Genomic DNA, 23821 nt, shown 5'->3' on the forward strand with positions numbered 1-23821 from the left:
AGGACTGTAGGATGTTCTGGCTGTCTGGCTGTGTGGGTTGGTGGTGCTTGTGTGGTGGGCACCCACAGTAATTGCTGGTCCAGACTGGCTCTATCAGCCCTCCACAAATACACAGACTTGGGGCGTAATACCAACACTAGTGGGGAGAGGTATCAATCTCCTGCAAAAACCAGAGAAGTAGTATTGTCTGTCTGTTGGGTGTGATGCATACAGGATATCTCCAGTGGAAGCAGGGATGAGGCTGGAAGTCTGAATCGGGTCACAGACGAGCTTGGTTACTTGTGTTGTCGTCAGCTAACTCCCTGAGTCCTTTTCCTTCTGTGTAAACTAGAACAGCACCTGTGGACTGGTCTTGTTAAGTCATTTACACGCGCACACATTCACATGCATATAAATACAAGCGCACACACAAACATACACTTCCTCCTTTAAATGTGCACACATGCTTTGACTATTACAGCTGTTTGCTGGAGAGAAGCAGCTTTCTTCACTGGTGTACTGTGGTAGTTGCAGTAACGAGTGATCTCTCTACCGTGTGAGACTTTTGCCCCTGTATGTTTGTATGTGCATGCTTATGTTATTACATTGTGATGATCTCTTTATGTATTTGTGTTACAGCATTCAGCATTCTCTGTTACCCCTTTGCTTTGAGTGTGGTAGGTGGGATGTGTGTTTCGGAAATGCTACAATTATCTTGTTACAATGCTGTTGCAGTATCTAACCGGGAAGAGGCTCTGGGACTTTGAGTGTTGCTACACTCTTGAAAAAGGCTGATAACACATTTTAATTTGATTTATCGAGTTATCTCGTGAAAGAAAAAATGCAGGCCATGGTTGTTCGTTTTCTTATCTTTATCCTGACTGTGTTCTCATGTTGAGTTTTCTAAACATCATTTTGCTCTCCTCTTAGCCTGACCAACAGCTAGTTGGCAGGATTTCTTCAGCAGCAGATGGTCTGCAGAATGGAGTCTTACATAAAAGGCAGCAGTTGCCACTTGCTGGGGCTTGAGTTTAGTCCAAGGCCTGATCTCATGAAATCAGTCTGATAATGGGCAGGGCTTGATGAGGATTTCTATAATAGATTTAAATGAGTAGTCGTTGCATTTGAGACGATCATGAATGAGACAGGTCCCAATCCCAATCTCGCTGGCTGTACATGTACAGTGATGCTTCCTCTATTATGGGTACTAGATAAAGCTTACTGGAGAAAACGCTTCTTTGTTTGTGTCCCCTTACACCGTAGCTGTAACTTGACTCACAGTGTACACTTGACATCCATAGTTCTATACCTAAGGAAATGTTTTCTTTTCCCTGTGTGTTTATCATGTGGAGAGATGTGAGATTGTGTGTGTGTGTTTAATTCAGGGGGGGGGGGGCTGGGGGGCAAGTAAGGTGATTGGCAGCTCTGCATGCTCCACTGATCTAATGCGCTGATTGACAAGCATGCAAATGCCAAAGAGCCTTGCTGGGCTGAATTGATTTGTCTGTGTGTGTGCGTGTGTGTGTGTAACTGCACGTTAATAGAGGTGGGAGTAGTGGCAGGTGAAGATGCCTTCTGTCAGCTGTACAGAACATCCACATTTTCAGCGGGCGAGGGACCACTGTCTAGCCAGCCAGCCACTCTCTCACTCAACCTCTTTGTCACACAGAACCACAGTACAGTAATGTGTTCAGCCAGGAATCGAACCCGTGTCTCTTACATATTCAACGGACTTAACACTGGACCATAACAACAGTATGGACTGTAGTGTTCTGAAGGGCTTATCATTCAGTGTTGGTTCTGAACCACCTCTGCTACCTAATCCAGTCATGGTGCAGCACGTCCTGAGCCCTGGTCACCCTGCTGACAGCTGCTATTTTTACCTCCTGAGATCCATGACCTCACAGCCAATAATGGAGTTCCCTGGGGGTAGAGAGGGCAGTGCCGCCTCCGCCATATTCACTCCCCCGCCCCGCCCATCGGGTGGACAGGGCTGGCCGGACTAGCCCTCATGGGAGGGTCAGAGGCTGGGCCTCTGTGTGGGAGGTGACGGAGAGAGCCGACACTATTGGGGCTGCATCACAGATCCATACTGGGGGGGTGGGAGAGGGCCTGGGGGAGCAGCAGAAATCAATCACAGTAGCCCTGCCTCCATCTCTAGCCCAGGTTTTTAAGACCTATTGCTTCACTACACCCTTCCACAGGAGCAGCCTTTGGACCAGGTCTCCGCCCCAGATCCAGTCTCAGCCCCAGATCTAGTCCCTAGTCCAGGTCCAGCTTTAGTCCACTTTAGTTCACACATCCCCCACAACCCTGACTCATTTTCTAGTGTTATATTGATTTATCATGAGTCATGAATCATAAATGTCACACATTTCTCGGAGTCTGAGGCAGATTAGACTGTGTCATCGTGGAGTCTGTTGTTTGTGAAAACATGATGTCATGTGTATGTGTGAATGAGAGGGTTTTCAGCATGTGTTGTAGGAGGTACAGACCCACGTCTTTTTGTGTCTGCGTTGAACGCCTGTTGCCACGGCAACGGAACCGTGCCATGAAAGCTGCATGCATGTTCCAGTCTATGGACGATGTTATTCATCTGCGTGTGTGTGTGTGTGCGTGTGCTGAGGGCTAACTTGCTCACGGTGGCTGTGTCGCTCCCTTCTTTTGTCTCTCTGATCGTTACACACAGTGGCATCCTCTGGTCGTCTAAAAAGGCCAGCGATTTGTGCGAAGGCCATTGTGCGTGTCTGTGTTTGTGCCCTGTGTGTGCGATGGGTGTGTGAGCGATGGGTTTGTGAGCGTTGTGTATGCTGTGCCCTCTCAGCTCTAATACCCAGTGCCCCAGGCTGCTCTTCCTTAAGATTGAAACTGACAAGGGAATGAGCCAGCACAGCCTGCGTGTGAGTGTGTGTGTGTGTTTGTGCGTGTGTGCATGGTTGCCTATTACTCACTTGCGTGTGTATGATGGTGTTTACCAGTTTGACACTCCCTGGTTTGAGTGCCACAGTCAGACCAGCTTGACGGACAGTCTCCAGCTCTGAAGACAGGACTTCCTGCTGCCTGCTGACCCCCCTGTCACACCAGGACTCGGACCCTCTGAGAAGAAGGCAGGAGGCTAGGGTGGAGGAGGCAGGAGGCTAGGGTGGAGGAGGCAGGAGGCTAGGGTGGATGAGGCAGGAGGCTAGGGTGGATGAGGCAGGAGGCTAGGGTGGATGAGGCAGGAGGCTAGGGTGGAGGAGGCAGGAGGCTAGGGTGGAGGAGGCAGGAGGCTAGGGTGTAGGAAACAGGAGGCTAGGATGGAGGAGGCAGGAGTCTAGGGTGGAGGAAACAGGAGGCTAGAGTGGAGGTGGCTGGAGGCTAGGGTGGAGGAGGCAGGAGGCTAGGATGTAGGAAACAGGAGGCTAGGGTGGAGGAGGCAGGAGGCTAGGGTGGAGGAGGCAGGAGGCTAGGGTGGAGGAGGCAGGAGGCTTGGGTGGAGGAGGCAGGAGGCTAGGGTGGAGGAAGCCAACAGTGAGACTGACAATGACATCTGGAACTGACATGAAGAGTCATATAGAGAGTGAGGGGGGAGAGACAGACTGAAAGTGAGAGAGAGCCTGAGAGGGAGGGAGAGAGAGATAGAACAGACGAAAAAAAGTGGCTTTGCGTGTGTGTGTTTCTGTGTGTGTGTGTGTGTGTGGGGGGGGGGTTACTAATGATGAGAAATTGGGAGCCATGTGGTATCTCTGGTGCAACAAAGACAAAGCCCCCCAACTCAGCCTTCTCCTAAATGACTAACAGACACTTGGATCTCTGACTGGATCCATGTGGCATGGGGCGGTTGTTCGATCCATTCCCTACTCGTTTATTATCCACTGAATTTACTGCTATAACCATTTCAAGACCAGATCCCAGCTCTGTCTTACCAGAGGACAGGAAAACAAACAACAACAAAACATCAAGACAGCGCCTGAAACCATTTATTATTTTTGAGCACTTCCACATTAATTTGCAATTACCCTTGGTTTCTGCACTGATGGGAACGGTGCATGTCTGGAATACAAAATCCTTGAAATGGGTGTGTGCACGTGTGTTTGCGTGCTCCTGTGTGTGCATTTAGATGTGCGTTTTGGTGCTTACACGTAGCGCGTATGTGTGTGTACTTATGTTTGTTGGTATACAGCTCCAACCACATAAGTGTGTATGCGTGCATCATCGATGTCATTTCCTTCTGTGCTAAAAAGCTAGAAAGCGTGTTGTGTATACTCCTGAAGAGGCAGAGTAAATGGTGTGTATCCGCCCATGACGCTAGCGTGTGCTGCTGGATACAGGGGGCCGCGTGGAGCCGCCAGGGAGTGGCGTTTGTGTTGTCTGTGTGGGCTGGCTCTGTGAGGGATGCTGGCTGGCTGTCATACTGGCCCTCGACCAGCCTGCCCCTGACAGTTCTACGAGATGCTTCACTGGGTGTCCGGGGTCCGCTAGTCATTAGATCAGCCGCACAGACCCACTCACACATATACACACACAGACAGGCCATTAGGCAATGCGCTAATGTTAATGGCTTAAAGTGCAGCTCTATTTCGATGCGCTGGTGTGCGTGTGCGTGTGTGTTTGTGTGCATGGATGACCTCATCTTCTCTAGAACTGAGCTGCACTTCAGGGCTGAGGTGAGCCATTTCTCTGCTCTCGGTCTCAGTAGGTTTATTGACACAGGCACTCTCTCTCTCTCTCTATCTCTCTTTCTCTCTGTCTCTGTCTCTCTCTGTCTCTCTCTCTCTCTCTCTCTCTCTCTCTCTCTCTCTCTCTCTCTCTCATACACACACACACACATACGGACATTCCTTCATTTGTATGTCACCCATGTATCAATGTCTCAATCAATCCAGAGGTTTCCTTCAAACCATGTTCTCACTCTGACATGATTAATCATCTCCAGCTCACCTTTCATGTTCTCCTTGTCCTACATTCTTTCCTCAATGTATTTTACTGTCATTGTGTAGTTCCTTTTCTGTGATCTCTCTCTCAGAGAGACAGACTAATAGGCTTCTGGCCAATTTGCATGAACATCAGCCAAACTCTGACATAATTGGATCGTGTAAGGTACGCTGCATGTGTGTATGTGTGTGTGTGTGTGTTTGTGTGTATGTGAACTATATATGTTCCATCATGGGCATGTGTGTGAACCCTGCATGAGCAAATGAGGTGGAAACAGTCAGTGATTGGACAAGGCTAATTGCCCGTGGGTGAGTTTGGCTGTGGTACAGACATGCAGTGTAATCTAGTATCATTGAGGAGTGTGTCCACACACAGTCAAACATCTGTCCATGGAGACATCAAAGTAGCACGCTGAAAGTCCTTTTCAGCGCCAGAAGAAAGACAGGTATTTATGAAGATGGCTTTGCCAGATAGACAGTGTGTGTGTGTGTGTGTGTGTGTGTGAGTGTGTGTGCCGTCCTCAGGTGATCCTTTTGTTTGCTGACTGTCCACAGCGCTATCATGTCTGTTGTTTTTGTCGTTGAGTCTGACTTTAGACAGTACATCCTGTCACTGGCTCATTAGGGACTGCTGTCAGACACTCCAGCCAAGATGTTTAGTGGCTGCTGGGATGACAGCGAGATAGATGAGGGGGTGGAGGGAGAGAGAGAAAGGAAAAGAGAGAAAGGTAGAGAGAGAGAAAGGGATGCCTTTTAGACTTGTCACTTTTGATTATGCATCCCTTATGTTGTGCTCCCGTGTGTTTGTGTGTGTATTTGCTAGTGGGCTCGTGAGTGTGTGTGTGTGTACAACTCACTGCTCCAAAGCGGTTTACTGTGCTTCGCTGTTTTCTTCTCAAACACCTTCCCTCTGACTATGCCGCTCCTGGTGATCTGGTTGTGAAGGAACCGACACGGTAATGTGAGAATAATGAAACCCTGCTGATTGACTGTCGACGTCTATCGAGCAGATGCACCCTATAGTGTCTAATTGAAAAGTCGTTGACGCCGACAGCCTGGTAATCAGACTGTGCTCCATGGTAATAGCCGTGCAGGTGGTTCTACAACAGCTCTTCTCTTCGCCTCTCACTCTGATTGACTTCCCTGACATCTGTAAAAGCTTTCTCCTCGTCAAAGCGGTGGAAATAGATTGTGCATCAAGGTTGTGAAGCTGCAGGTGTCTGCTCTGGGAGGGAGGGAGGCAGGCAGGTGGTCCCGAGAGAGAGGGAACCGGAGCTGAGAGACAGGAACTCTGACTGTTTGGATAGTTCCGGTAGGATCTTCTTTATTCTTTCTCATTTCACATCTCATTAACTGATCAAGCTGCAGGTGAGGGGGTTTGGTATTCCCTATTCTCTCTCTCTCTCTCTCTCTCTCTCTCTCTCTCTCTCTCTCTCTCTCTCTCTCTCTCTCTCTGTCTGTCTGTCTGTCTGTCTCTCTCTCTCTCTCTCTCTCTCTCTCTCTCTCTCTCTCTCTCTCTCTCTCTCTCTCTCTTACTACCTTTCTCTTATATCTCTCTCTCTCATTCTCTCCCTCTACTTCTCTATTCCCTATTCTCTTTCACTCACTCTCTCTCTCTTACTAATTATTTCTCTCTCATTCTCTCCCTATACCTCTCTCTCTCTCTCTCTCTGTCTTGATATTTTCCTCACTTCATTCACACTTGCAGTGTTTAGTCTGCATGAATTACAGGTCTCTTATTTCCCCAAAGCCCTGTGCGTGTTTCCATCCTTGTGATGTCATCATCTAGCAGGGAGAATCAAAGGCTGGGAGATGAGAGTCGGAGAAGGCACTCTCATGGACGCGCGTGTGTGAGTGTGTGTGTGAGTGTGTGTGTGTTATCCCCCCTTGCACTAATGAAGAGACATTACTCACCAGATAGAAGTATATCTTCATACTGGATGCCTACAACAGCTAGAAAGAGCAAAGAGACCATTGTGTATTACACCACATCATGTGTTACAACACAGCACCAACCAATAGCATTGATCCTCCAGTTCTGGGCCAGAGGACCCTAGCAAGACTGCTGCTGTTGTCATTCTCAATAGAAACAACAATACCCAGCATCCTCCTTTATCAAGCTGCTGTTCACTCTGATGATGACCAGCTTTTATCATTCTGGTTATATGGGCCTTTTATACCATGAGCTCTTTCTTTAGATTCAAGCTCTTTGGGGACCTATGAATCCCTCCCACCGCCCTCCACACAAACATGCACACACACACACACACACACACACACACACACACACACACACACACACACACACACACACACACACACACACACACACACACACACACATACACACTCCTGTCTGTGTGATTACATTTATCTGATTTCCTGGATTTGTATCAGCTGGGTTCAGGAGCCTGGGGTCATATTGTCCCTCCTGCTGGCTCATTGATCCTTTCCTCCCTGCCACCCACCATCCCACCATCCCTCCATCCCTCCATCCCTCTCTCCTCCCCGTGTGCCTTCCTCTCATCTGGTGTCAGGGCCAGCTCTCTCCTATGTGAAGGAGGTGAGGAGGTATGGGTTCCATACAGCTGATGGATTGTTGACAGGTTGAAAGGTGGAAGTCAAGGTCTCTGGTGTGGCACTCTATCATGCAGAGCAGAGAGCATTCTGTGTATGTGTGTGTGTGTGTTAGCGTGTGTGTTTCTGTGAGATATAGAAAGACAGGGAGCTAAAGGAGAGAGGAAGATACAGTAGAGAGAGAGCAAGAAAGAGAGAGAGGGACAGATTTGCCCTAGCTTGATTTGCCCCATGCCAGTTCCCTCCCTCCCTCCCTCCCTCCCTCCCTCCCTCCCTCCCTCCCTCCCTCCCTCCCTCCCTCCCTCCCTCCCTCCCTCCCTCCCTCCCTCCCTCCCTCCCTCCCTCCCTCCCTCCCTCCCTCCCTCCCTCCCTCCCTCCCTCCCTCCCTCCCTCCCTCCCTCCCTCCCTCGCCTCCTCCTCCTCCACCCGTCTCTCTTTCTGGATCTCCTGCCCTTCATCCACCAGCTTTCTACCCCTCCCCCTCTCCGTTCCTTCCCCCCTTCCCTTTCTCCATGGCTCTTTTGCAGCCTCTATCTCGAAAAGAAAAGCGAGCTGGAGAGCGCTCAGAGCTGATAAGCGGCCCCGCGTTTCTCAGACATTGTTGTTTTGTTAGGCAAATGAGTTGCGTCACCATTCAGTAACGGCTGCTTGAGCGCTATCCACGGCGGGCCACATTGTCAGAGACAACATGAGCGGAGGCGCGTCGCGGTCGTAGTGCTGCTTCAGTGCTGCCTAGTCAGACAGCGTACCCCAACCCTTGGCAGCGCATGGCACAGTGGAGCTTTGTAGGCACCTTCTCTGTAGGCCTTTGCCACTGGGTGAGACAGATGGTGGATGCAGAGGTGGCAGTGATGGCAGTGACAGACAGACAGACCAGGCGGGGAGACAGACAGACAGACAGACAGACAGACAGACCATGTTTCTCCAGTCAGGCTGTCAGTGTAGGATCTATGTCTTTACCCAGAGGAAGCACACATGCTGCTGTCAGTCCACATCTAAACATGCTGGATTTATTTCCTCCGTTCCATGTTCCTCTTTCCCCTCGGCTTGGAAACGTCTCCAGTTCTAAAGCTGCTCCAGGGGGGCCCCGATATCTGAATCTCAGCTGGTCAACTGGTCAGGTTTTATATCCAATCTTGAACTTTGACCCACCCCATTCTCTGGGATGTTCGATGCCTGTAAGATTTATCTGCGGATGATAGACTGTGAAGGGGAGAATTAGGGAACATATGCTGTTATTGACCCAACATACCTCATATCCATGTGGATCTGCGTGTTTTTCAGAGTCCGAGTAGGCCGCCACAAACCTCAAGAGTGGCTGCTGGTGAGGCAGGGCCCTGAGACCAGGGGTTCAGCCTGTTTACTGAGGGGTTTACGGGATTCATACTGGAGGTTTTCATAGTCTGCAGACCCAGTGTGTTCTGGGTAAAGGATTAGCCAGACGGGTTTCCTTTTGTGTGTTTTCCAGAGTCTGATGCAAACCGGTTCAATGGCCAATCAGAGGTCTCACAGCCAAACAGGGACTTGGCTGTGTGTAGGGGGCGGTGCCCGTCTGCTTTGTGAATCCCTCTCCCTCCCCCCAGTGCAGCAAAACACAGCCCCACCCCCTCTACCCAAAATGTGCATTTCTGTAATCTATGATAATTCACACGCAAATGCCCGTTCATACACGCACACACACAAACACACGCACACACACTTGGACACACACAAACAGACACAGACACACACATACACACACATACAGATGAGGATTCGGCCCTGTTTGTTTCAGAAGAAATAGGGGAGGGGCCTGACCTGGTTTCCTTTGTAGATGCGTTGCCATGGGAAACCATGTCCCAGCTAAGCAGACAGAAAGAGAAAAACGATACAGAGACATAGAGAGAGAGATAGATAGAGAGAGAGAGAGAAGAGAGAGAGAGAGAGAGAGAGAGAGAGAGAGAAAGAGAGAGAGAGAGAGAGAGAGAGTGGGGGGAAGAGGGGGAGGGGGAGCAGATTACTTAATGTCAAAAACGTCTCCTTCCACCTTCTCACCTGTGTATGTTTTCCCTCCCTCCCTCCTCCCTCTCATTAACCACAGCACAGCCCGTAGTGTTTCTTTGGTCTGGGTCCGTATGCGCAGACAGAGGCTGGAGGGAGCGCTCGTAAATCCAGACAGACGGTAATGGGGAGAGGCTTTAGCTTTAATACTATCATTCTTGCTGAAGGTCGCAGGCATAAAGACTGCCTCTAAAATGGATGAGGAACAGGTTGGAGGTACAGGGAGCCTCCAGAGTACACACACTGCTTGGTAATAGAGACAGAACTTCCTGTGGAGACGATGGATGAGTACCGCGCGTGTGTGTGTGCGTGTGTGTGTGTGTGTGTGCGTGTGTGTGTGTGTGTGTGCGTGTGTCCTGTCTCAGTATCCTCACCTACCTCTCTCTCTCTCTCTCTGTTCAAACTCCATTGAACAGGCATCCAGCATAGTGTCCTCCTAATGATCCCCTCTTGGCTTCAAGCAGTGTTTAAGATGTGTGTGTGTGTGGGTGTGTGTGTCTGTGGGTGTGTGTGTGTGGTGCCCTCCTCTCATCTCTACTCCTCTCCTCATGTGTGTCACAGACACGGTAGGAGAAGGACATTTGGACCTTTTTTCTCAGCCGCCGCACAGTAGACACAGAGGACAGAAACTAGAAGAGAGAGAGAGTCAGAGAGACTGAGACAGAGACAGAGACAAAGTCAGAGAGAGAGTCAGAGAGTCAGAGAGTCAGAGAGAGAGTCAGAGAGAGAGTCAGAGAGAGAGTCAGAGAAAGAGAGTCAGAGAGAGAGTCGGAGAGAGAGAAAGAGAGACAGAGAGAGACAGAGAGACAGAGACAAAGAGACAAAGAGAGCGGGAGAGAGAGAGAGAGAGAGAGAGATAGAGAGAGAAAGAGAGAGAGAGAGAGAGTTTCATAACATAACAGATGGATGTCCAGCTGATCTGAGAGTCCTGCAGAGTAAGAGGGAAAAATTGAAGAAAAGAGGGAAGAGGAGAGAGAAAAGAGAGATAGATCACATGTCTTTGTTTCACAAACAATGTTGCTGTGTCATCTTATCTAACCCAGATCATTATGTGCTGGTCATACTTATTGATTATGCGTATTGATTGTAAATTCACATTTGAAGCTTTAGCCAAAGTCATCGATGTTTTGTCCCATGTGAATGGTTTTGCGGGCTACAGCAGTGTAAAATGTCCAGTGAAAAACACCCTGGAAGGGATTTGATGTCAGTTTAGTGATGTTGCAAACTGATAAGTTGCTTTTACTTGATGTTTATCAAATTGCGTGTTGACGTTGTACCTTTAGCTGCTGTCTAAGAGCCAATATGACAGCACGTCATGATTCAGTGCGGTGGGTTTTCCCCCCATAATGCAGTGCTGCGGGGGGTGTTCCCCTCCCCTGGCTGCGCTGGGACTGATGGATGCCATTGTTCCGCCTCTCCGCCCGTGTGTGTTGCTGTGCCGACCAGCTGATCCAGAGAGAGATAGGAGGCGGGGGGGGGGGGGGGGGGGGTTCCAGCAGAGGTGTGAATATAAAGTCTGTCGGCTGTTCAAAGTCAGGGGGAAATGAAGAGAGGGAGAGAGACAGAGAGAGAGAGATAGAGAGACAGAGAGAGAGAGAAGAGAGAGCTGTGTCTTGTAATAGCTTTGTAATGGCCTGTGATGGTGGGGCGTGAATAGGAAAAGGTTTCCTCTGAATCACAATGAGCCCATTCTCAGTGCTCATCATCCGTGTAGAACCCCTAACAGCATCTCAGCTGTGTGCCCGCAGAGTGCTAAAAGCCAGGAACACGGACGGATGCCCCTCTGCACAGTCTCCATACTGCACGGTCGTTTCGAATCCAAATGCATGCAAACGTTTTCCGTTGTTTTCTTTAACATTCCTTCCCTCAAGAACTCTTAAGAACCTGGGGAAAGTTCTCAGGGTCTGTCAGAACTTTGCGACGGAGAATTCTTTCCAGTGCTCATCAGCCTCTGTGTGTGTGTGTGTTCTTTTGTTCAGGAATGTAGATCTTATAATGAGATTAGTGTCGAAAGCTGATTAGTGAATCTTGTCTGTGCTTTTCCCTCTTCCCCAGGGTCCTTCAGGGCTGACGGCATTAAGGCGTCTGATGTTCTGCCCGTGCTGAAAGAGAAAGTGGCCTTCGTGTCTGGTGAGTGTGGGGTTTGTGGGATGCTAAAGCAATGCGCCATGGGATATGAAAATCTTTGGTCTGGGCATCACAGAAGTCCAGCTGAGAGCAGTCCCTGTGTTGTCATGTCAACATCATTGTGGACATGATTTATCACCCTGGCTGAGCAGGACCTCTTTAATGTCATCTCTTCTATCCTTTAGTTTAACAGGATTCAACATCAAGGATGCAACAGTATATTACACCCTGCCTGCTAGGGGCCTACTGATAAGGTTTGGAATGTCAGGTGGCTACATTTGAAACCTATTATAATTGCATATATGTTAAGTGTTAATGTACCTGGCAGTGTTCAAATCATTTCCCTTTAGAGCAAGAGGATGTTCTTGTTGTTTGAAGGTGACATTCAGACATGAAAAGGTTTTCTGAACCACTGTCCTTAAGCTACGCTACGCTACACTGCATTACATCATTACTTCACACGGTAATACTTTATTGATCAAAGCAGCTTTAAGACATAAGGGTAGCTGCCCAACAGCCCATTATGACTACTATCATTCATTCATCTTCGGTGGACATGCTCCAATGGGCTATCAGAGAAGGATGTACAACCTTCTAACATCCACTGGTTTTAGATAATCTCTTATCATTCCAAGGGTGAAGAGTTCAGACGCTGGGTTGCTCCTACGGGGACAGAACATTAACGGACGCCTTCACTCTTTATGGTCCTCACGTGGTTCCCTCCACCCCCCCACCCACCCCTCACACCCAACCTCTGTTCCTGATCACATGATCACTCTTACATGCTACGCGTGGTTGGCTCTCCATGTTGAGCTGGGTGTCACCACAAGGGCATGTTATCTCCCTCACCATCTCCCTCTCCCGTTGGCTGCACAGATAAGCGATGATGTCACCTCTCGCTTTTATCGCCACTGCTCTGAGCATGCTCTGTATGCTGTACATCGTTTTATAGTGCGAGTGTGGAAGGTGAAATAAAGGCCAATGGTATACACAGTTGTGATGTGCATGGATACAATGATGCTGGCTGGATTTCCTGGCACTCAACGATGAGGAGTTGCTGCTGTTGTTTATGTTTCACAACATTGGACTCTTCTCTGAATTAGGAGTGAAGCAGGTCAAATGCTGGCTTAGAGTGTCACAGAGCTGGCGGTAAACTAAACAGAGTTCACTGGGATTTCTCGCGCACGCATGAACGTGCACACACACACACACACACAAGCACACCGCCGTAAAATAGACGATTTTTCTCATCATCGGAAAACCAGGGGGTCGTTACTAAGTCAAGGTAGTCCTTCAGGTGTGGCAAAATGGACTCCTCCTCTCTACCCTTCCTTCCATCCCTCGCCAGCTCCCTCTTTCCCTCCCTCCGTGCCTTCCCTCGTTCCCTCCCCCACTGGGGGTCAGGCAGCTTCTCTGCCATGAATCCCACAGAGTTTTTTCTTCTTTCATGAATACATCACAAGGTTTTCTGCTGCTGGCCGGCAGTCCAGTCATTTAGCTGGCCTTATCTCCTCCGCAGGCCCAGCTCCAGGAAGGGAGGGAGAGAGCGAGGACGAGGTAGAAGAGAGGGCAGGGATGGAGGGGGAACGGAGCGGGGGGGGGGGGGGGGCGGAGGAGGGATGAAGGGGGGGGGGGGATGGCGAGCACAAGGGAGAGGAGGGAGGGAGGTAAGGAAGACGGGGGTGGGGGGGACCTTCAGAAGATTAAAGGCTGTTGAACATTTGTCAGGGAGAGGAGTGGTGGGGGTGGTGGGGGGGGGGGGCGTCAGGGAGGGAGGGGGGAGGGCCGCTGACCAACGGGGTGCACCCAAAAAGTGTCAACAGAGATCTGTCATCATGGTCCAGATAAGAGTACTCTCTCATGGTACCCCTCATACCTCCCCCAGTCCCTGGCTCACCCTTTAGCTGTCCTTACACACACACACACACACACACACACAGCTTACATACACACTGCTCCTATGAGAAGGCGGGCTTTATGGCGTACCAGGGTAAACAGACGCTCCCTGTATTTCTTCCTAATCTGATCCCACATCTCTCCACAAGTACTAAATCACTGACCAACACACTCACACAGAGTCACACCACGAACACACACACACACACACACACACACACACACATACACACAAACTCTCACACAGCCTCTTGAAGTGCTGCATGTTCTTGTTCCCAGGAGGCAGAGACAAAAGAGGAGGTCCCATCCTGACGTTTCCTGCCCGCAGCAACCACGACAGGATAAAACAGGAAGAACTCAGAAGGCTCGTCACCTACCTGTCCACCGTCCCCAGGTACGTGCAGCGCATGAGTAGACTGACTGGAGTGAATGTCTCATATGATGTGGATGGTTGTTTTTTTTTAGACCACTGGTGGGCAGGTCTGGGTTGGAAATTGTTTTGGGAAAGTGATGCATTTGAATCCCCCCTCTGGACTCTCCTCGCTCTCTTCCTGTCGACCCACTTCTCTCTGATCATCTCTGGTCTGTCCAGGGGGGGCTATTACAGTAAAGAGGCTCCCTGTTGGAACAGCAACAATGATTTATGCTACAGAAACAGCTGCCTTGTCTCCCCTCTGTACAGTACCTGCTCAAAATGAGCTGTAACACACATAGTCACACACACACACACACACACACACACCCTCCACTCTACATTGCAGAATCTCTTTGATGTAGAGAGAGGTGGTTTCTTATTGTAAGGCAGTACACTTTAGGGGTTCTTTCAGACGAAACACAAATAGTCAAGGTCAGATAATCTGTCGCATCTTTGTTTGTGGATGTTTGAGTTTAGCTCAATTTATACACACACACACACACACACACGCACACACACACGCACACAGTTGTTTGGTGCCTGGAACCATCTTGTACATGAAGACAAATTCTGGTCCTATTGGGACCCAGTGTTTTCCCTGTGTAACATGAGCATGTAGTACCTCAGACCTGGTGGTGGGGAAAATATAAGCGTGTGTGTTTGTGTGTGTAAGAGAAAGTGACACAGTGAGAGAGACAAGAGTATTAATATGTGCTAGAAGTCTTTTCCTATGTGTGTGCACCAGCATGGGGTGCTGTCAAGCTAAGTGACAGGGCCACGGAGAGAGTATTCAGCCCATTGATCAGGCCTGGCTCTGGGCCTGTGAAGTCCGCTTCAAAGCCTCCCTGTTCAGCCCTGAACAAAGGCCTGCCTAATGAGAGGCTAAAACAGCAGCTTGTCTAAACAGCCAGGGAAACAGGCTGCCAGATAGGCAGCCTGTCAGAGGGGCCTCACGTCCCTGACCAACACATGTTGAGCTTGTAGGAGGAGAGGGGCTGGGGGGAGTTGGGGCAGGGGGGAGCTGAGGCTGGCAGCCAGACGTGGTATGGCACACGTCTGGCCTGGCGCTGCACACAAGGAAGTCTCTCTGCTCCTGACTCGGAGCAGCCGAGGGAGGCTAGAGTTTCCCGGCTGCTTGCTAGTTGCTAAACACACGCACACACACACCCTCAAACACACACACACACACACACAGACAAACACACACCCTGTCTCTGTCTCCCTTTCAGTCTCCCTATGTTATCATGAACTTGTGTTAATCTTATAACAAATTAATTACATATTTCCTCATGCAGTTTGTCAATTGTATCGATGCATCCGACCCATTCATCCGACCCATCCCTCCTCCCCGGTTCTGTCTCAATCAAGCGCTCATGTGTGACCACCACCTACCCCCCCCCGTGATTCCCAGAAAGAAGTTCATTCTTTCTGTTTTTAGCTCATGCTTAATCCATTCGCTAAGGTATTTTAGGTAACAATCTTTGTTTATAGTTCTGTTGAAATGAGCCACGATTACAAGCTCAGTGGAACAACAAACTGAGAACATGATGTAATTTGGGCCGAGCTAGTAAAACATACATAACAAGTTTTCATTCTTTAAAATGAACAAGTCGATAGATTATTTTCTATGGTAACAACTGCATCGGAGGGGTTAAATGGCAGTTGAGATTTTTGAAACCAGATTGTGTATTCATCCGGCACCTCAGCAGCTTGACACAAAGGGATAAAGCCATCCAAGCACCAACTAACATTTCCTCCTTTCACTACTATGATGGTGTCGGAGCTTGACTTCCTGTTGTTCTTGGGCCAATGACCCAGTGAGGCTAGAGAATGACAGGAAATGAAGGGTACAACAGTTGTTATGAAGGTCTCCGGCTGCTAGTGTACTGTAGTTTCATAATGTCCCTGGAGTCCCTGCAGTCTTAGAAAGACGCAGAGGGTCGGGATGATTCCAAAAAGTAGGGGAGGGAGGTAAAGAAGGAGGGAGGGAGTCTTCAGGAGGGCGTGCAGCGAGGTGAAGCAATTACAGGTTATTTTTATCTTCCAATCCCAGTGAAGTGCCTCCCAAGCATGGAGGCTAAGAATAGAGCATTAATAGTATTCCACTCCAGCCTCGTAACCTGCTGGAGAACGGGGCCTCTATGCTAGCGAAGACGAGTCCCCACACAAATCAAGCTATTAGATTTAAAGAGGTGTTGACATGCTCTGGAGGAGGGGGGGCGCGTGTGCCGTATCATTTGTATGATAATTCCCTAATGACTGCCTTTGCAAGCTGTCAGACAAGTAGCATCATCTTGGAGAGGCGCACCGTAGGTAATGACGTTAATGACACACTTACATGAAAATTTGTTCCAACGGCTTAAGGGGGGAAACAGTGACAATGTGCATCTCGAAACGAAACAAAACGCAAGCACGCGCTGACTTGAAGAAGAAGGTGTTAAAGAGCACTGCTGAAGCCCAAGGAGTGGGATGGATTAGAAACACGTCCAATTGAATCTCCCTCCTCATTGAGTGGTGCCAGTTGAGCTGCTCCAGAGTATATAACAGCTTCAGCTGCCTGTCTCTCAGAGAGTCCTCAGGGACCTTTTCCAATATAACTGGCAGAGGGAAGCAGGGCGAGAGGGAGGCAGGGAGAGAGGGAGGCAGGGAGAGAGGGAGGACAGGGAGAGAGGGAGGCAGGGAGAGAGAGGACAGGGGGAGAGGGAGGCAGGCAGAAAGGGAGGCAGGGAGCGAGGGAGGCAGGGAGAGAGAGGGAGGCAGGGAGAGAGAGGGAGGCAGGGAGAGAGGGAGGCAGGGAGAGAGAGAGGCAGGGAGAGAGGGAGGCAGGAAGAAACGAAGGCAGGGAGAAAGGGAGGCAGGGAGAGAGAGAGGGAGGCAGGGAGAGAGAGGGAGGCAGGGAGAGAGAGGGAGGACAGGGAGAGAGGGAGGCAGGGAGAGAGAGAGGGAGGCAGGGAGAGAGAGATGGAGGCAGGGAGAGAGGGAGGGATCTCCAGTAGGCAGTGTTGGACGGCAGTGGCCTCCCTCGCTCTGCCAAGGCTCTCTGGGCGTGTATTATGTGAATGATGCATTGTGATGCAGAGAGGAGTCTGGGTAGTGTGTCAGTGTGGTGCTCTACCTGGTTAATGTCTGCTCTGCTCCCGTCATCTCCGCAGCGAGGATGTGTGTAAACGGGGCTTCACGGTCATTATTGACATGCGAGGGTCCAAGTGGGACCTGATCAAGCCGCTACTGAAGACCCTCCAGGAAACCTTCCCGGCTGAGATCTGCGTCGCCCTCATCATCAAACCCGACAACTTCTGGCAAAAACAGAAGACAAACTTTGGCAGTGCCAAATTCACATTTGAGGTAAGTGGTCCACGTTTCTACCACCCGTGTGTAGAATGAGGAGATCCTCTCCTGAAAGGTTTGGACAGGAGCCACACTGCTCTGACTCCGTATTCGGTGTTCTGCGTTCTCTGACAGACTAGTATGGTGTCAGTGGAGGGGCTCAGCAAGCTTGTGGACCCATCTCAGCTGACTGACGACTTTGAAGGCTCGCTGGATTACAACCACGAGGAGTGGATGGACCTCAGGGTGTCTCTGGAGGAGTTCATGGCCAGCGCCGTGCATCTCCTCTCCCGCCTCGAGGACCTGCAGGTAGGACTGACTAGTCTGTCAAACTACCCGACTCACAGACTTACCTCATAGTGAGCATTAAGGATTTGATTCTTCTGAAGATTTGTCTCTTCCCGTTCAATGTTAAGTCAAAAAAATAAAAAATATATATGTTTTACTTATTTTGCTATCATCGTTTGGCCACTGTGCCAGTTCAGTACATTGTGATGTCTAACCAAGTGAAAAACGTTTGAGACCAACCCCATGCCTGCCTTCTACTGTGTAACCAGGAGCTGCTAGCCAAGAAGGAATTCCCTGTGGACGTGGAGGGATCTCGCCGTCTGATCGACGAGCACACCCAGCTGAAGAAGAAGGTGATGAAGGCCCCGGTGGAGGAGCTGGACCGCGAGGGCCAGCGGCTGTTGCAGTGCATCCGCTCCAGCGACGGCTTCTCCGGACGCAACTGCATCTCGGGCAGCGCCGACTTCCAGAGCGTGGTGCCCAAGGTGGCCAGTCTGCTGGACAAGCTGCACTCCACCAGGCAGCACCTGCACCAGATGTGGCACGTCCGCAAGCTCAAGCTGGACCAGTGCTTCCAGCTGCGGCTCTTCGAGCAGGACGCAGAGAAGGTGGGTGGTGCCTGCCTGCGACTGCAGATGTTGCTCTTGTCCTGACATCCTTTTCCCATAAACCAGCTGGACCCGGATCCATAGCCCGCTGAAGGCATCGGGGTGTTGAGGAGAGAAAATGCTGAGAGGGTGTTTTCTGTTAGGCCAGAGGTGTGTGTCTGGTATATATTTATGCAGACAACACACAGCAAGGAATTGGTAACGGTATATCTATAAACTGAAGAGAGGGCTTATTCATGTAAATATTCTCTTGCCTCAACTGCAAATATTTATGCGAGACGCACATCCACATGTCTTTGGTATGGCAGCAAATAACAATCTGGAGGGGGAGGGTTTGAGTTTCTCAGGTCAGCTCTGTTTATGAAGATGGTCCAAATGCATGAAGGCAGTGTAATCAGATTTTGTGTTTATTTGGAACACATGTTTCCCTGTGAATGGCTTTCAATCGCATGGACCAGTACTGTAAGTCCTGTTTTAATTGTAGAACACAAGCGTATTTTTTGAGGGAAAGTATCTACCTCATGTTCCCAACGCATGAGTGGTTCCTGAAAGGCCATTACAAAGGATTTATGAGTAACTTCTCATCTGGGCGTACATTTTCATAATTCCCCTTTAACATTGTCAGTGATGATGTCCAGATGTACAGAAAGGCCCATGTAATGCTTTGGTTATTATTTCTAGCTGTGTGAACAGCTTCCAGCAGCAGGCTTTTAAAAGGAAACCTCATACCCAGAAAGTCATTAGCGGTATGACGAGGAGGCTGGCGTGCTGATGGACCCCACGGCTGGACTCACACAGAGCCGGCGCAGTGATGATGTCACACAGGTGTGACTGGCACAGGAGGTGATGCCTGTATCCTGTGATGTCACTGCCTCTTTTAACATGATTACTCAGTTCCCTTATTGACCACTCGCAGCTATTAGAGATGCAGCAGCAGCTACTGTATACAAAGCTCTTCTTTCTCTCTCTCTCTCTCTCTCTCTCTCTCTCTCTCTCTCTCTCTCTCTCTCTCTTTCTCTCTCTTTCTCTCTCTCTCTCTCTCTCTCTCTCTCTCTCTCTCTCTCTCTCTCTCTTTCTCTCTCTCACTCTCTCTCTTTTTCTCTCTCTCTGCCTCTCCCTCTTTCTTTCTCTGTCCCTCTTTCTCCCTCTTTTTCTGCCTCTCCCTCTCTCTTTTTTCTCTCCTCCTTTTGTTCTCTCTCTCTCTTTCTCTCTTTCTCTCTTTTCTCTCTGTCTCTGTCTCTGTCTCTGTCTCTGTCTCTGTCTCTGTCTCTGTCTCTGTCTCTGTCTCTCTCTCTCTCTCTCTCTCTCTCTCTCTCTCTCTCTCTCTCTCTCTCTCTCTCTCTTTCTCTCCTCCATGTTTCTATATGGTGTAATGATGAAGTGAGGCCAGTGATTCCCAGCCCGCCACTCAGGCTTTCATTAGGAGAAGAGCAGTCTCCTGATTACAGTAATGCCCTGCGGTGCCTCTGATTAGGACAGGCCCACATAATGATAATGATCCATCCCCTCGAGGGGACTGCCAATCAAACACAGGCCTGCTCGTGTCTATTTCCTCTAACCGGCCAATGCCAATGCTAATCAAGGACTGAGTGTCCTCTCCAACTGGATGGTGGAGATGCCAATCAAAGACAAAGGCAAGGAAGCCTGTGTCCTTCTCAGATGAAGGTGACTAGTTGCGTGTCCATCTCAGTGTTTCCCTCCATGATCTGACAGGCAGACTGGATACAGTGGAGCAGTTCTGCTCGGGTCATAATGTGGTCATGTTTGAAAGCTCAGAGGCCCCCCTGGACTGACTCTGCAGAGCGTCTGGAACACGATGCTGGGAGTGTGGATGCTGGGAGTGTGGATGCTGGGAGTGTGGATGCTGGGAGTGTGGATGCTGGGAGTGTGGATGCTGGGAGTGTGGAACACGATGCTGGGAGTGTGGATGCTGGGAGTGTGGAACACGATGCTGGGAGTGTGGATGCTGGGAGTGTGGAACACGATGCTGGGAGTGTGGATGCTGGGAGTTCCGGTGCCAAGGCTGTGGCTTCCAACCCAACTGGGTCTCATTTCCATCCTGAAGTATGCTCTCGCTCTACTGGATGGTGCTCAGAGGACCTGCTGAATGGCATGTTTTAAGGGTCCCGCTAGTCTAAGTGGTGCTGCACCTGCACACAGGGTATTTGGGAACACAGGCTCTGAGCCAGACCACAGTGTAACGCAGCACCTTTGAAGCTCCAGCACTAAGACCATTCCCTCATTTTCTCCACCATGGTAAAATGAAATTCTTGGAGTGTAACCCCAGTTAAAGCAGTGGATATCTGTATGGATTCGGATCAAAGGCAGCAATAACAGAACCGAGGGGCTTGTTTCTCTGAAAGGGAGAGGGATAGGGGGAAGGATCGGGAGAGGGATGAGGTTTCTCTGCACGTGTTAACGTTTCTCTCATACAAACAAGATTTCTATAGTGACCTAATACATACCACACTGAGACACTTAACAGAAACCTTTTTTCCCCCCAAATGCTCTCCATTATTACTGTGATCTCCTCTTAAGACTTTAATGAAGAATTGAAATCAAACATCTGACTTCTTTGCCCACCTGCCAGCTCTACTACAGAGTAATCTTAGATAGAAAACCAGCTACAGTGCACTGTTTCAGTCGGAACGAAAGAAGCAAACAGTCATTGTGCTAATGAAAGTTTCTGACAGCTTCCATACGCTTGATTTGTAAGACATTCTAATTTGATAGAGATGTCAGCGTGTGATTTAATGAATATGACAAGTAGGAGAATTTACAAGTGCTGTCCTCCATCAGTCATACAGTGTTCCAAGAATTTTCTTAAATTTGACAGTAATGTCAATGACATTGAATCCTGTAATTACGGCAGGAAAGTAAGAGAAGAAGCGTTTATTCAAAACATTTCTTTTTAGCGAGCTGTGAATAGTTAAATGAAGGTTCTGCATTAAATTATTTCTAAGTCACAATTTACAACATTTACTTGATTCTTGACTTGTTTGAAAAGATTAATTATGACTTCGTAATTAATAATCTTTGCTATTTGTAATACAGTAATATTCACTTTGATTTGTTTTATCAGTGCAAAGCCATGTGGTGGCTAATTCCCTGTGTATTGACTTGAGAGACGGAGAGCAGGACAGGGTCAATGTTTCATCAACAGCCCGATCAAAACCTGATTAATGCAAATGATTCCAGTGTTGCTAGACACACCTTCCCTTCACATTGCCAGTGAAGACAGCAGATAACAATGTCAATCACTGGATCCAGCTGGTTACATACTGGAAACAGTTTCTAGGCTCCCTGCAAGTTAAAGAGAGAGAATGGAGACATCAATGTGTCTGGGTTTTCAAACCAGGGAGCAGAGGCAATTCTGGCTCCATTTACACCCGGTGGTTGATTTTCATGGTATGTCAAACTGTGTTAGGCTTCACTGCGTAGGTGTAAAGAGTGACCTCTGCACTTTATGAGATAGAGAGTAGAGGTGGAGCTCTCTGTTTTTGTTATTAGATGAATTTAATCAATAGTCATTGTACGGTACCTCAGGGAAGAAACTACAAGGTGATGTAATACTCAATCTGGAATGTGTCACCCCAGTTAACCTATCACATAACAAGTACATAGTGCCAGGGTTATTTTGCAAATGCCATGAACCACTACTTGCAATGAACACGTACATTATTTAGTCATTCATTTTAGCAGACGCTCTTATCCAGAGCGACTTACAGTAAGTACAGGGACATTCCCCTCGAGGCAAGTAGAGTGAAGTGCCTTGCCCAAGGACACCACATCATTTTGCACAGCCAGAAACAGATTAATAGCCGGATTCCCTAACAGCTCAACCATCTGATACCCCCCCCCCCCCCACATTATGTACGGCTGTTGAGTTGGACTTCAACTGAAAATGTAACTTTGATCTTTTGACTGCATTCTATATTGTCATACTTAACAAGTGTTGTATTCGACAATCATGTGTTTGTCTGTTGCTTGTCCCTCTAGATGTTTGACTGGATCAGTCACAATAAGGAGTTGTTCCTCCAGAGCCACACAGAGATCGGAGTGAGATACCAGCATGCGGTCGACCTGCAGACACAACACAACCACTTTGCCATGAACTCAATGGTACGTATATCATGTCTAAGATCAAATCAACTATACGTGCGTGGGGGATTTACTATGAACTTGCCAGTACCTTTCAGTAAATTGGATCTTTCAAGCCATTTCCTGTAGCTACTGAATTGGTCACTGCTGTGTACTGTGTGTGTGGTAAAGGGAGGATCTAATAATATACTTGACGTCAGTGGTTTGAGTCATGCCTCTGTGATTTCACTCGGTGTACTATGTAATGTATGAGTTGAATTATTGAAAGACTGGAGGAGCAGGTCAGAAGGCAAGTCAATTTAGGAAATTAGTATTTCTGATAGGGCTGTAAAAATCTTTTGGTGGTTCTTTTGACTGCAGTCTCTGTTATGGCACAGAGGCCACAGCAATTGGAGAGCAGAAACGGCTTCTCACACAAACAAGACGACTGGTACTGTTGAAGGAGGCCCAAAAAAGACTAAACGTCTCTGTCACACACACACATAAAACACACATTAAACACACATACACACAAACAAACACCCACACACGCATAAACACACACACACACACACACACACACACCCCTGACTCATACAGACCTGACAAATGCTAGGACTTTTATACAGTGACGTGAGTCTTGGCGCAGCATACAGTCTGGTTAAGAGTCCATTAACGGCTGATTTAAACCCAGCCGTCATTAGTCAGGAGGGCTTCATTAACAACTTGAATCAGGTTAGAGGTAAATACAGCCCACGCTACAGCATGCCAGGCGTGTAAACCATGGACTCGAGCTGTGAAAGATGAGGGGAGGCGGGTGAATGGATGAATGATGGATGGATGGATGGATAGATGGAGAGTTGGATGTAAAGAGGAGCGATGTAGCCAGATGGCAGGATAGAGCACGTGCATGTGTCTGTGCACAGGTGTGTGTGTGTGTGTGTTCATGTGAGCGTGCGTGTGTGTGCGTGCGTGTGACTCATTAGTGGTAGCGAGCCCGCTCCCAGCCAGACATGCTGAGCTGCTGATTCCTGTTATGCTTGTTGATGTTAAAGCTCTTCACTTCGCTTAACACAAGCTGACGTGTCAAAATGCATCTGTGCAGTGTCCCGGTCTAGCATGTCAGCGTGCCTGGCATGCGGGTGACGGCACCATCCATCCACACACGGTTCTGTCAAGCTGTGTTTACATAGTTTTCTGTCTACACATCATCTCAGAATGACTCGATTAGGAAAAACTCAAATGGTACATTTCAGAATGACACATCAAATGTAAATGGAGATGTGTCTTTTGTACAAAAACACAACATCAGAGTGAGTGCAGTAGTTCACAGTAGCGTGGCCTCAGATGGCTTGTATTGCTTTGTTTCCTTATTTACTTTTACATTTAGTAATTTAGCAGACGCTCTTACCCAGAGTTCCAGAGTAACTTCCAGTAAGTACAGGGACATTCCCCCGAGGCAAGTAGGTTGAAGTGCCTTGCCCAGGGACACAACGTCATTTGTCGCGGCCGGGAATAGAAACCGTCAACCTTCTGATTGGTAGCCCGATTCCCTAACCGCACAGCCGTCT

The 23821-nt window shown here is 48.9% G+C and overlaps 1 protein-coding gene across 1 annotated transcript in view; it reads left to right on the forward strand.

The window, feature by feature from the left end:
- The window catches only part of kalrna (kalirin RhoGEF kinase a), a 103745-nt gene that overhangs the window by 21970 nt on the left and 57954 nt on the right, over positions 1-23821 (forward strand). Inside the window, exons 4-9 of the mRNA XM_084688475.1 lie at positions 11565-11639; positions 13812-13926; positions 17100-17292; positions 17410-17583; positions 17832-18170; positions 22170-22292. Coding sequence (XP_084544601.1) covers positions 11565-11639; positions 13812-13926; positions 17100-17292; positions 17410-17583; positions 17832-18170; positions 22170-22292 — 1019 coding nt within the window. The remainder of the gene's footprint in view (positions 1-11564; positions 11640-13811; positions 13927-17099; positions 17293-17409; positions 17584-17831; positions 18171-22169; positions 22293-23821) is intronic.

Source organism: Hypomesus nipponensis, chromosome 23 (genome assembly GCF_054491055.1).
Source record: "Hypomesus nipponensis isolate SF chromosome 23, ASM5449105v1, whole genome shotgun sequence".
In the NCBI taxonomy this organism is placed as follows: Eukaryota; Metazoa; Chordata; class Actinopteri; order Osmeriformes; family Osmeridae; genus Hypomesus; species Hypomesus nipponensis.